We start from the raw sequence: 13,840 nt of genomic DNA on the forward strand, positions 1-13,840 counted from the left end.
GCAGGGCAGGGGTGTGGGGTAAAGGGGCAGGCCATGCTCTTCGCTGGGGGCACAGGAGCATGGTTTGGCAGGGATAGAGATGCCAATGGGGTGAGGGAGCTGGGGAGATGGATGTTGGGCATCATCTGGCAGCGGAGGTGGGGATGCCGGTTGATGCTGGGGGAGGAAGTGGGAACTGGTGGAGACACCGGCCCGGCCGGGGGGTGACAGGATGGTCAGGGAGGGGCACAGCCGGGGGGGCATGGGCATGGGGGGGGCACAGTCAGGGGGCGGGAGCACGACCTGGGGACACAGTCAGGGGCAGGGGGCACCGTCCCTGCGGTAGAGGAGAAGGGGATGCGGCGGGCAGGGGCCGGACGCTGCTCTGGGCCTGGCCCGGGCCCGAGCTGGGCGGGGCGGGGAGGCGGCGCCGGGAGCGGCCTGCGCTGTGAGGAGCCGGGCCGGCGCCATGGCGGGGCCGGGCTTCGTGCGGACGCTGGAGAAGCGGGACGGCTCGGCGCTGCGGCTGGAGCAGCGCGGCGCGGGCGGGGTGGGCTGCGTGGTGTGGGACGCCGCCCTGGTCCTGGCCAAGTTCCTGGAGCGCGGGGCCCCGGGCCTGCGCCGCTGCGCCGTGCTGGAGCTGGGCGCGGGCACCGGCGCCGTGGGCATCATGGCGGCCACGCTGGGGTAGGGGTAGGGCGGCGGCTGAGGGCTCGCCGGGCCCGGCCGGGCTGTGGGGCGCCCCTGGCCATGGAGCCCGCTGCCGGGGTGGATCCGAGCTCCAGCGAACCCCACGTCCTGGCGGGTCGGAGCTGGGGCCTTAGCTCACTGAAGGGGGGGCCCTGTGAGGGGGCCCCGCTGCTGATCCCCGAGGCCGGGGCTGCCCTCAGGGTATGTCCAGGCCACGCACCCAGCTGGGGGCTGTGAGTCGGGGTTGAGGCCGAGCGCCCCCCCCTTCTGTCTGTGCAGGATCAGGGGGCGCAGCCAGCGCAGGGCCTGGGGACTGGGATCCTGCTGGGACGTGGGGCTGTGCCCTGTCCGTCTGCAGTGTGGACGCAGCTCAAGCTGCAGACCCGAGTCAGAAGGGCTGTGTCGTGCGGTGCGGCTGTGAGACCCGGGTCCGGTGTTGTAAACCCAGGTTTACTGCGCCGTGTGGAGGCTCAAGCACAGGCCTGGAAAAACCTCCCGGGTCCCACACGCCTGGGCTTAATGTTCAGTGGAGACGTACCCAGAAGGCAGATCTGTGCTGTAAAAAAAGCAACCGTGGCAGCAAGTCACAGAGCCTGGGTCAACTGACTTGGTCCTAAAAATTGCAGTGTAGACGTTCCAGCTTGGGCTCTGAAATCTAGCAAGGGGCATGGGGCTCAGAGCCTAGGTGCCTGCCCAAGCCCGAACAATTTTTAGCCTTGCACCCAAGCCTCGTGAGCCCATGTTAGCTGACTTGGGCTGGTCGTGACCATGCTCCAGGGTTTTTGTTTGTTTTTTGCAGCGTAGACTATGCTGAGTGACCACCGGCGAAGAGAGTAACAAAAAGTCAGTCAGTTTTTAAAGATGGGCCTTTAACTGAAGTTATACAAATTTACATTGGAACCCACCTGGGAGTGCTTTAGTTTAAAGTACAGGTGGGGCCTTCAGTACAAATATCACTCTGTTTTTATACAAGGATCCTACTTTGTAGGAGCTGTAGCAGAATCTTGTTTTCTTCGTGTAACCCTCTTAAATCTTATGGCAAGTTGCATTTTGTGAGCCAAGTCTTTCCATCAGAACAGGGTGTGAATTGCTGAAGTAACTCAGCAGGTATTAAGTCATGACTTTAGTTTGCAGTAGCTTTCCAAAAGGAATGAAAGAGGTTACAGAGATGTTTATTTTCGAACAATAAGGAGTCTTAAATTTGTGTTTCTGGGCTTCCTTTTTATGAATTAAAAATATTTATTTTGTAGGGCAGATGTGACCGTTACTGATCTTGAGGAACTTCAGGATTTGCTGAATATTAATATTGAAAAGAACAATCATCTTGTCACAGGCTCAGTTCAAGCCAAGGTACTGAAATGGTTTGTATAACCTTTTAATCTTGATATTTAATTTATACACAATTGCTGTATAACTTTAATAATAAATATTGGTTTTATCAGAGCACCTGGGAGCCCTAATCACAGACAAGAACACCCTTGGGCTAGGTACTGTGCAAACAGAACAAAAGGAGAGCCTTGCCCCAAGGAGCTTACAGTCCAAGTTCAAAATATGTTTGGAAAATGTGATATGATAGATTACTTGTAAAAATGGAAATTCCCCTAAAATATACAGTGGAATAAGTAATGGCGGACTTAACCCAAAGTCATATAGATTTTGCGCTAAATGTTACATTTTTAAAGCATACAATTTTTTTTCTATAATTAAAATTTGCATTTTATGTTTACCTGTTCACTTTTTCTAGGGGAGAAGATGTAAAAGAATTTCTGCCTGCACCAGATTATATAGTTATGGCAGACTGCATTTACTATGAGGAGGTAACTATTTGAAAACCATAGGAATAATGCGTTTGATTGGAAAGAACCTGGGAATTTTGGATTTGGTGTGAGAGACTGCAATTCATATTGAAATCTTTAAATAAATATAGGCACTAGTTTTCAATCTATGTGGCTCAGAGGAACATTATTTGATGGCTCAGTATTGAATGATGAATTTTAAAAGCTGTAATTTTAAGAATGAGCAAATAACACATTTAGGATCATGTGGCACAAGGCCTGAATCAGGTCTTTTGAGAGCAGTAATTCAGAATTGTGGCCAATCTTTTTTTTCAATGGAGTTGTAGGGAAATAAAACACTGCTAGCTGATACTGGAGAGTTTCACCATCTATTGATGGAAATCATATAAGATGATGCTTAAAGGCTCAGCTTTATCTCCCGTAGGTAATCCCTATGGGTCTGTTGGGAAGAGAAACCATGCTTCAGAAAGTGGCCCTTCTGGTCCATCACCCTCTGCAGAACTCTCTCCCTGTGGTACACCTGAGCTGAGGCTAGCACAAGATCTGGGCTGGGGAAGCAATCTCTGACTCTACTTTTAGTTTTCTCACCAGCCTCCAGATCCTCCTCCCTGTAACTCTGAGCCCTTTTTTCCTGGAGGACAATCTCTAGCCTAAATCGCATCTTTAAATTAAGTCTGGTTAGATTTTTTTTAATTTTTGAAAACAGGTGTCTAAGTCCAATGTGTTGCTGTGAAGAAAAAGTAATCTTGCATATTTCAAGGAAACAGCTACTTTTGCAGTGTGGGATATCCATGGCTTAGATGATATAGATGTATAGGCTGATCTATGTATGTAAAATGTGTAAAAGGCCATTTTTCTAAGCAATTGCGTATTGTAACTTGTTTTTCCGTTTATCCTTTCTGCTACCTACATGTCACTTGTCCTAGTACTGTACTAAATATAACTAGCTGTCCTAAAAGTAAAATAAGAAAGTGTCCAGTTCGGCGAAACTTGGCTCTAGTTATGGAATGTAATAGTAGTAAAGTGAACTTTGAAGTCTAAGTGGCAAATACTTGATTTCTTTTGGGCAGTCATTAGAGCCATTACTGAAGACCCTGAAAGACCTTTCAGGTCCTGATACCTGTATCATATGTTGTTACGAACAAAGGACTATGGGTAAGAACCCGGAAATAGAGAGAAAATACTTTGAGGTAAGTGTGCTTTGCTGTCACACATGCTTTGTGTATATGAGGACTGTGTAATGGTTCAGTTGAAATCCACAGACCCTTCTGTGTCTCTGTACAAGTACAATGCATAGTACAAGTCAAGTATGTTTGTTGTGGGAAAATTCCATGTGACTTTGAATGAGAACACTTTTACAGATGCAAGGAAGGAGTTGATCACCAGTTCCTTATATTGTATTTTCTGACTTATTCGTAGATGCTAGCTATGCATTTATTTAAATAATCTCCTCCTTTCTTGGGAAAAGAAATTCTTTTTTTTTTTTTTTTAAACACCTTAGTTCTGCATTGATGCTTTTGATAATTCACATTCATTGTGAGCATAGTAAACCAGACTCACAAAGGTAGTCAAATAGTTGTCTGTGCTGCTTGAAAGATCTTATAAATTAATGAAAGAGCACCACATGTATGTGTCAGTATCTGCAAAAAGAATAATGCAGTCAGCTTTATAGACATGAATGCATTAGCATTTTGATTTCCCCCCACCCCAACAGCTGGCTTAATATTCCCAAACAGGGTCTGAGAGTCAAAATTAGTCCTTTCAGTTTTTTTAAAGAAATCTCTTCAAAATGTTCTTTTGAAAGCATAGGCTTTTGGCATATTCAGAATATAGCTACAATTTTCAGAAGTATCAGTGTGACTTAGGAGCGTAAGCCGCAATTTCACAAATGATTTAGCAGTATAAATCTCATTGAAATGCAGTGGGATTTAGGAGTAGAAGTGCCTAAATGAGCTTGGAAAATCAGGTTTAAACTGTTAAGTCACTCAGGGTATGTCTACACAGCAGTTAAACACCCACGGCTGGCCCATGTGAGCTGACTTGGGCTTGCGGTGCTTGGGCTGTGGGGCTGTAAAACAGTGGTGTAGGCATTTGGGCCTGGGCTGGAGTCCGAGCTCTGGGACCCTGCAGCCCAAGCCTGGAAGTCTACACTATAATTTTACAGACTTGCAGCTCGAGCCCCATGAGCCTGAGTCAGCTGACACAGGCCAGCCATGGGTGTTTAATTGCTGTGTAAACATACCCACCTTAAGCACTTTCAAAAATTTCCCCCTATATGTCAATATTAGAGCATGAGTACATGGCATAGAGGAATTATATCTTGGTCTGGGAACCTCATTGTCACAGAATAGTACTTCATAGCTGGTAGAAAAACCAAATCATGGGTAACAGCTGGATTCCCCAGAGGTGTTGCCGGCCAAATGGTCAGAAGTTGTGGAGGGGCTAGTGAGTCCAAAGTTTGGCCCTGCATCTGCAAAGCGCAACTGTTGCACATGAGCACCGGGGGGCCTACAGAATGCATAGTATGGGCTGGGGAAGAGGGCAAGAATTTCAGAATAATGTCTGTGTGTGCCAGCATTACCAATACTCTGAGCATTGCATTGGCTTTGGGGTATGTTTCATGGTAGTGGCCCTAACAATATCTTGAATGGTTTGGAACCTGCTTACCTGAGGAATACTGCCTTGTTGCAAGAGTTGAGATCAGTGCTGGTGCTGGAGCCAGTGCTCCCACTGTATAAACAAGAGCGGGTCAGATGTTCTCATGCTGCAAAGGCCATCTCTTTTTCACTGGCATCTGTGGAGGCTGGGGGAAGGATGGGTAGTGATATGATGTCGTTCGGCCTAGTACTTTAGTTTTTGTGGAAGAGCCTTTTAACTGGAATGTAAGAACTGGAGATTTAAGGAATTGAAACACTATTTTGACTGATTTTAGGTTTTCCTGTTGGTTCTTAAATTTTGGGAAGCTTGTCTGACTCTGGATTTGCACCAGATACATTAAAATTAAAATAACTGTGCTGCGTGGTGTTTTTTAAGGAAAAAAAAAGATTAATTAGCTAAATCAACAAACTTCTGTGGAAGAGAAGGATCCTTTGTGCTATTTTACCTCCTGAAGCATAGCTGCTTTATGCAGAATATTTTAGGACCGTCAGTGAAATGAATGCACTTAAAGGTATGTAGAAATGTCAACATTGCTAGAAGTATTTTGCTTACTGCCTTTTATGTTTTAATAACAGCTGCTCCAGAAGGACTTTGAGTTGGAAAAGGTTCCACTGGAGAAACATGATGAGGAGTATCGGAGTGAGGACATTCACATCTTGAACATCCGAAGGAAAAAAAATGGCAGGGTATTTTTTATTGAAATATTGGAGATAGTTTTGTGAATTCTTGACAGTGTGGTTTACCTAGCATAATTTGAGCTGGTGGGTGAGTGTGAGAAGACAAGTAATATTCAGCCACCGTTCCCAATGCTACAGTATGCAGCAGTTACGGATACATATTAGTATGGTTAGACATTCCATGAGCAAGACATTAGACTGGTTGGGAAACAAGGTTAATGTCCAGTTCACATTGCAAACTGGAACTACATTTGTAACCGGGCTGTGGACAAGCAAACTGGAACTGGGTTCCCTGATGTGGTATTGTAGTATAGAGAGATCTGAATGGCAACGTTTAATAGCTTCGGAGGGAATAGTATTTCTCTCAACTTCTTGATTGATACACTACCTAAATATTGGAAATGGCTGGTTTAATTGGGCCAGATGAGGGAACTTTAACTTTGCAAAACATCTAGCTTAAAAGTGAAATAAAAAGTTTTAAGAATAGATATCAAATAAGGCCCCAAGTCTGCAAATACACTTGCACAACACAGGCTTTAAAAGGAAGCTTGTTATGTTGAAATATTTGTGGAGGAAAAAGAATTTCAGGTTTAGTTGCTTTAAAAAACATTTTTTTTTAGTAGCAATTTGATGTCTAACCATGAATGCCGGTGAAAATGAGGTAGGATCAGAGGCTAAAATAGGGAAAGGACAAATTAAAAATTACTTAGACAAGTTAGATGTCTTCAAGTCACCAGGGCCTGATGAAATACACCCTGGAATACCGAAGGAACTGACTGAGGAGATAACTGAGCCATTAGCATTTTATCTTTGAAAAGTCATGGAAAATGGGAGAGATTCCAGAGGACAGGAAAAGGGCAGTTATAGTGCCACTCTATGAAAAGGAAATAAAGACAACCCTGGGGAATTACAGGCCAGTCAGCTTAACTTCAATACCTGGAAAGATAATGGAGCAAATAATTAAGCAATCAATTTGCAAACACCTAGAAGATAATAAGGTGATAAGTAACAGCATGGATTTGTCAATAACTAATCATGTCAAACCAACCTAGTAGGTTTCTTTGACAGGGTAACAAGCCTTGTGGGTGGGAGGAATCGATAGATGTGGTATATCTTGACTTTAGTAAGGCTTTTGATACTGTCTTGCATGACCTCATAAGCAAACTAGGGAAATACAATCTAGATGGAGCTACTATATGGTGAGTGCATAACTGGTTGGAAAACCATTCCCAGAGAGTAGTTTATCAATGGTTCACAATCAAGTTGGAAGGGCATATTGAGTGGGGTCCTGCAGGGATCTCTCCTGGGTCCAGTTCTGTTCAGTATCTTCATCTTACAAAATTTGCAGATGATACCAACCAGGAGGGGTTGCAGGTGCTTTGGAGGATAGAATTAAAATTCAAAATGATCTGGATAAACTGGAGAAATGGTCTGAAGTAAATAGGATGACATTCAATAAGGACAAATGCAAAGTACTCCACTTAGGAAGGAACAGTCAATTCCACACATACAAAATGGGAAATGACGGTCTAGGAAGGAGTACTGTGGAAAGGGATCTGGGGGGGTCATAGTGGACCACAAGTTCACAAATGAGTCAATAGCGTAACACTTGCAAAAAAAAAGCTAACCTCATTCTGGGATGTGTTAGCAGGAGTGATGTAAGTAAAACACGAGAAGTAATTCTTCCACTGTACTCTGCGTTGTTTGGACCTCAACAGGAGTACTGCGTCCAGTTCAGGAAAGATGTGGACAAATCGGAGGAAGTCCAGAGAAGAGCAACAAAAATGATGAAAGGTTTAGAAAACATGACCTGTGAGGAAAGATTGAAAAAAATTGGGTTTATTTAATCTAGAGAAGAGAAGACTGAGAGGAGACAGGATAACAGTTTTAAGTACATAAAAGGTTGTTACAACGAGGAGAGAGAAAAATTGTTCTCCTTAACCTCTGGAGGTTTTTTAAGAGCAGGTTAGACAAACGCCTGTCAGGGATGGCCTTCTATATAATACTTAGTCCAGCCATGAGTGCAGGTGACTGAACTAGATGGCCTCTAGAGGTCCCTTCCAGTCCTACGATTCTATGATTTACAGTAAAGTTGTCTGTTGTTTGGAAGAAAACAATAGCTGGCAAGCCCTGAGTTCGCTCATGTAATAAAATGCTTTAGTTAACATCTTGCACATTTTACTTACCTTGAAAAGCATAGTACAGATGCTTTTATAGTGAATTATAAGGCAGTCTAGGTTCATTATAGCTCCTGAAAATGTCAGTCCTCTGAAATGATGTCTTGTAATCTCTTACAGCAAAACCTAGCAAATTCCAACTTGATAAAAGTATCCTACAGAAACAGTGCCCTAAACTACTACTCTTTCTTCAGTGCTGGAAACAGAAAAGTGTCACAAGGCTCTGTGAAATTAGGCCTTTTGTACATTTATACCAATAGGCATTTAAAGTGGAGATTGGAAAAGGGTAAACTGCTTAAACTCTTCAAAAAAGAGTGACTCTCCAAAAAGCACTAGAGAAAAACGAAGAGTTGATGTGGGAGTGCTCTTTTGCTAAATGGGACAATTGAGTTACTTTTGGATATCTTAGGTGTAACAACGTTGTACTGGAAACTTTAAGGATACATGGTTTCTAACTTGGAATTACCTATTAGAGCTAGTCATTACCATGAGTTTCATTATGTTCCCTTTAGGCAGACCTGCACAACATATGCGGCCCGTGGAGGCTCACTGTGTGGCCCGCGGCAGGGAATCAAAGGGCTCTGGGCTGCCCACAGCGGCGGGAAGCCCAGAGCTCTTTAAATCCTAGCCACGACCGGGCTTCAAAGGGCTCTGGGCTGCCGACAGCGGTGGGGAGCCCAGAGCTCTTTAAATCTCAGCCGCGGCCAGGAATCAAAGGGCTCTGGGCTGCCCGCAGAGATTCCCGGCCGCAGCTGAGATTTAAAGGGCTCAGGGCTCCCCACAGCTGTAGGCAGCCCAGAGCCCTTTGAATCCAGGCCGTGGCTCCAGCAGATGGGCTGGGGCTGGGATTTAAAGGGCTCGGGCTCCCCTCAGCGGCAGGAGCTCTCTGCCCTTTAAATCCCTGCCCCAGCCCCGCAAAGCTCTGGGTTCCCCTAGCCGCCAGAGCCCCGGGCCCTTTAATTTGCCCCTGACAGCTCCCAGCCACCTCTTCAGCTGGGATTCCCTGGTTGATTTAAAATTAAGTATCACCTCCCCACGCCCAACCTTCCTTTTTAGCCCACAGATGATTTGGTGGGGCAGCGCTGGGGAAGGAGGGTTTGTTTCTGCAGGGCTGGGCGGGGGTGTTTCTGCAGGGCCGGGAGGTCCGGAGGGGGGTGGGGGTGTTTCCACGAGGCCGGGGTTTTCGGCCCTCAGCTGTTCTCTTTGGAGTAATGTGGCCTTCACCACTTTACGAGTTGTGCAGGCCTGCCTTTAGGAATAATGCTTAAGACCATCTGCATTTTTCTGACATTTGCTAAGCACAGGAGTCATTGGAAGGAACTCAATACAGGTTTATGTTAAACTTGCTGCTTGTTGTAGGGACAAACATTCTAATGCACAGCCTAGCACTGACGCTGGTCTATGGATCAGGTCCTTGGAAACTTTGTTCATGTTAGCTAGATCATGTTCTTTCTATGTGATGTAATGTGGAGAATATATTTTACAGAGTGTAGTGACAGAACATATCCAGAGCCAGTGTGTAAATACAAGTGGGCCATTTAAAAACCTGTTTGAATTTTAATTTTTTTTTTTTAACAGAATTTCCCATCATGAGATCTTTGACCATGTTATCTGATTCTCTGGAGAGAAGAGAGAGTGTAAATTAACTCAAAGAGGCTGTCTCCAAAGCTGTTCATGGCTCATCTACAGAATGTCTTCTGGACAGCGGATTTGAGATGAGATATAAGGAGACAGTGGGTCAGTCGTTATAGAACCACAGGCAGTATCTGTCTTAGAGGACAAACGTGATCTGTTAATATTGACAAAGCAGCCTCACCAAGAGAGAGCTAAAAATGGGACTGAAATGTAACCTAGACTGATGTCCTGTTCATGGGCCAGCTGTATAGATGGGAGGGCTACACTGGTGAATCGGAGACACATACAGTGTGCTGAGTTCAAACAAATCAGATCCAAGCGTTCAATAACAAAGCCTGTCTGAACAGGAGGGCGTGCAGGAAGCTGAAGGTCACCCACTTTTCCCGAAGAGGAAACTCCTTATCCTGACTGAATTTTACTTTAAATTTAAGAGCAGATGTCTATGTATACTTCATAAAGAGTTTGTACTCGAGATGGTTCTTGGCTTGCTTTTGTTCTGCACTTAGTTTTGTGGCCTTATCTATAGTTATGGGTTACTTTAACTAATTACCCACCTCAAGGTGGAGGTTTACACCTACTTTAATCTAGGAGAGATCAGCCCCCAAGAATGACTATAGTAGAGAGGTTGTCAACAGAAGAGAACCTGCCCCATAGTGAACAACAGAGATTTTTCTAAACTAATTACTTTTATTAGCTAACCAAACAATACACACAGTGCAGTCTGGTAAAGGAGAGACCAGCCAATCCAGAATGATGGTATTTGTATTACTCACATAGAATATCAGGGTTGGAAGGGACCTTAGGAGGTCATCTAGTCCAACCAAATCCCCAAATGGCCCCCTCAAGGATTGAACTCACAACCCTGGGTTTAGCAGGCTAATGCTCAAACCACTGAGCTATCCCTCCCCTTTGCAGAAAAGCCTAAAGTTGGTTCTCATCCTTACTATTATCATCATCATCATCACCACCACCACTAGTGGTCATCCTTTTGTTGTCTCCCCGCACTGAGGCGCATGGGCCAGGAGATAAGCTTTTCTGATGTGGTAGGCTGATGCTTGCTGGGGTTCATACGTATTTATGAAGGTTTTAACCCCTTTTTCTTATTTGCACTTCCACACCTCACCGTGTTTGAGATTCCCTGTTTGCATAGGCTAACTTTTTAGTTCATTAGCGTTTACATCACCTTATCATTCAGCAGTTACTTTCAAAACATCAGCATATCACAAACCTAGACACCAACTCAGCAGGTTTATTATTAACTTAACGTATCCTAAGGCCTAATTTGGCTAAGCTAAATATTTTACAGGCCTGAGTCATGTGTCCCTTGTGTTATAATATTGATTAATACTTATATTTCACTTCTTAATACTAAATTTACCTGATACCTTTTATCCTTAACTACAGTTTGTACATTATTATTTATATGGCAGTGGTGCCCCGGAGTACCCGAGTGATGCACCAGCACCCCATTGTGCTAGGCACGATGCAAACCGCACATAACAAGATGGACCCTGACGTATGCTAGATTGTTTTACTTAACTCCATATGCGTATTTATTTCCAATGCTAGTAATTGAAATGTCAAAATATGACTTTCTGGTGAGTTTAAAATAGTCCTTGTAACATGCTATTCAGGTCAGCTTTGATTGCTAAGGTCCATCTTAATGCTAAATGAATATTTAATGAGATTGAATTTTGGTAGAAAACCTTCTCTTGCTTCTGTGCCATAGTTTAATCAGATATGGCGAGATCGTGCCATCTTGAATCCATGACTGGTTGCTTTGAGATCAACGGGACTACTTGAGTAAGGTATGGAGTGTGCCCCATAATTTTATGTTGGTTACATATTACAAAATGTGGCAATATTTCAAACTTCAAAAACTTATATGTTTGGTGCCAGTGAACATTACTTATACCCCAGTCATGGATTACTTGGTAGGGATTAAGGTTTAACAATACAGGGCATGGCATTTATTGAGTCAGTTGGTTAAATTCTGGCACTGTGGCTTCTGTTTAATGTCCCTTCATAGCATTCCTTATAAACCTTGCACTTCACTGCATAGTCTTTGACTCTGAAGCATGGCCAACAGGGATTGCTCTCTTCTTTTAGTATGCAATTGTGAGTTTGCCCTTGAAATGTAATTGTTCTGTCAACCTATAATGCAAGGAATTTGGTAGCTTATCAGTTTTACCTACATGGGGAAATCTACCAGCATAATTATACCACTATTGTTATAGTGATAACTTTCTAGTGTGACTACTCTTTTTCTAGAATAAGCATTCACATGGGGAGTTCTACAGTATAGATAACTATGCTGGAAATTTTTCTTGTGTAGACAAACCCTTAAGCTCCCAGTGAGCTGAGTGGGGGCAGAATCAAGTCACTGTGAAAATCCTCCCTACGCTGGCTAGGCTAACATGGAAGGGATTGTTGGGGGAAGGATAGTTGCTTCTTCCCTGTCCTTGCCTCCCATAGAAGTATTCAGTCATTACAGCCGCTCTGTACTTTGTTAGGGCAATGAGTTTCCATTGCTAATGTAGGCTTTGGAGTGGTATTTCTAACAACCGTGGGTAACTACGTAAAGTAACCAAACTACTTGACTTTGAGATTTAAACTTTAAATATTTTTCTTATCACAAGAGTTCAGCTTTTTAAAAATGTTATGAGGAGGAATGATGGTGGCTACTGTAAATTATAATCCACCTGTCCAATTGGCTTCTTTTCACTACCTGCACTCTTTAGTTGTGTGTTTTGTGACAAGGTCAGGCCAGATGGCTACAGGAGAGTGGTCGAAGGTAGATACATTAGCTCCAGGTTAAGCAGGTGCCTTTTCCTTGGGTAAGATAACAGGGACTATTCCAGAACACTCAGGAACTTTCTAGAACTAATTAAGGCAGGCAGGCTAATTAGGACACTTGTAGCCAATTGAGAAGCTACTAGAATTAATTGAGGCTAATCAGGACACCTGTTATAAAAAGGCTGTCACTCCAGTTAGTGGAGTGTCCAGTACTGAATTGTTCATCCTCAGAATGGTACTGTGCATTTCAACAAAGTGTAAACCCCAAAATACGATCCTTTTACATGAACTGCACCTCTTCTTTGAAACTGGGCCACTGATTTGATAGTGATTTTCTGTAAGACAACGCTTCTCCTGTAGGTGGCATTGCTTTTCCTTGATTTTATAATCCGTTCATATTGCTTTAACAGCTCTATTCTCAAAACGGGTTCAAACTTCAGATTTAAAGGTGAGATGAAACATTGAAAATTTACAGTCAATTCTTATCAATCCACATCATTAACAGCAGACTGTATTTGTGTAGATTTAAACACAAACACATTTTAATATTTAATCTTACTTTTAATTAGTTCCTTTTTCATTTGCCTACCGGGACCCTTCTGGCTTTATTTCCCTTACTACACCTGATGACCTCATGAGCACACAGCAGTGCAGCTCTTCTACAACTTTTGGTGCTGTAAGTAGCTGAAAAAATGCACAAATGTGAGGCTTTCATTTAGGTCATGGTAAATCTTTAAAAACCGGAACAGACACAATAACTTGTGCTGCAGCTTTAAAATATATTTGTAATTGAAATATACAAGTGTTCTGTTAATGACTTGGGATCATCAGCTGTTGAAAGATGTTTTTACTTTATAAAGTGAAGTCACATCTAAAGATTAGCAGTGTTTAAAAAACTCTGTGTTTCAGCCAGCCAACGGTAATTAATACATACAAGATTCTGCCTCCCAGAATAATCCCACTTCCCACCCCATGCCCCACTCACGCGCCTTAGATTCTCTCTGGCGTTTTTTCCAGCTCCCTTTTTAAACGATTAGCATTTAATGAAGCCTCCTGCCCATTAAGTGTGTGTGCCTGTGTCCAGTCCATCAAAAGCCAGATTAGTGATGAAATTAAAATCCAGCCAATCCAATTACAGCATCTATTTTTAAAGGATGTGATCTCGTTCTTGCAACTCCTCGTTCCAATGCTAAACCGCGATGGCAATGCTCAATTGTGCGTACAAGACCCTTGCTTGTAGTTGCTTTCATAAACTTCCAGTTGACGGGTGCCCTCACTGAGAATTGTTAGCCTTTCACTTCAGTAGCTTTCCTTTATGCAGTAGGTGATGCTCTTGGTTTTATGCCATCTTGGTAACAGGCATTGGAGAAAATGCGAACCTTAAGACATAACGTGAGTTGTGAAAGCAATAAGAATATGTCTGCTTAGCAAG

General features: G+C 43.6%; 1 protein-coding gene across 2 annotated transcripts; it reads left to right on the top strand.

Annotated features, from left to right (window-relative positions):
• Positions 1–416: 416 nt before the first annotated feature.
• VCPKMT (valosin containing protein lysine methyltransferase) lies at positions 417–10,084 on the top strand. 2 transcript variants are annotated; one of them, XM_050954743.1, is made up of 6 exons: positions 417–666; positions 1,920–2,030; positions 2,414–2,486; positions 3,536–3,655; positions 5,699–5,809; positions 9,556–10,084. In XM_050954743.1, exons 1-6 carry the CDS (start codon positions 449–451, stop codon positions 9,568–9,570), a joined length of 648 nt encoding a protein of 215 aa, XP_050810700.1. In that variant the 5' UTR covers positions 417–448; the 3' UTR covers positions 9,571–10,084. The 2 variants fall into 2 exon arrangements, with proteins under 2 accessions (XP_050810700.1, XP_050810699.1); XM_050954742.1 differs by having other exon boundaries at positions 5,699–5,804.
• The last annotated feature ends 3,756 nt before the right edge of the window (positions 10,085–13,840 follow it).

This window comes from Gopherus flavomarginatus, chromosome 5, assembly GCF_025201925.1.
Source record: "Gopherus flavomarginatus isolate rGopFla2 chromosome 5, rGopFla2.mat.asm, whole genome shotgun sequence".
Taxonomy (NCBI): Eukaryota; Metazoa; Chordata; order Testudines; family Testudinidae; genus Gopherus; species Gopherus flavomarginatus.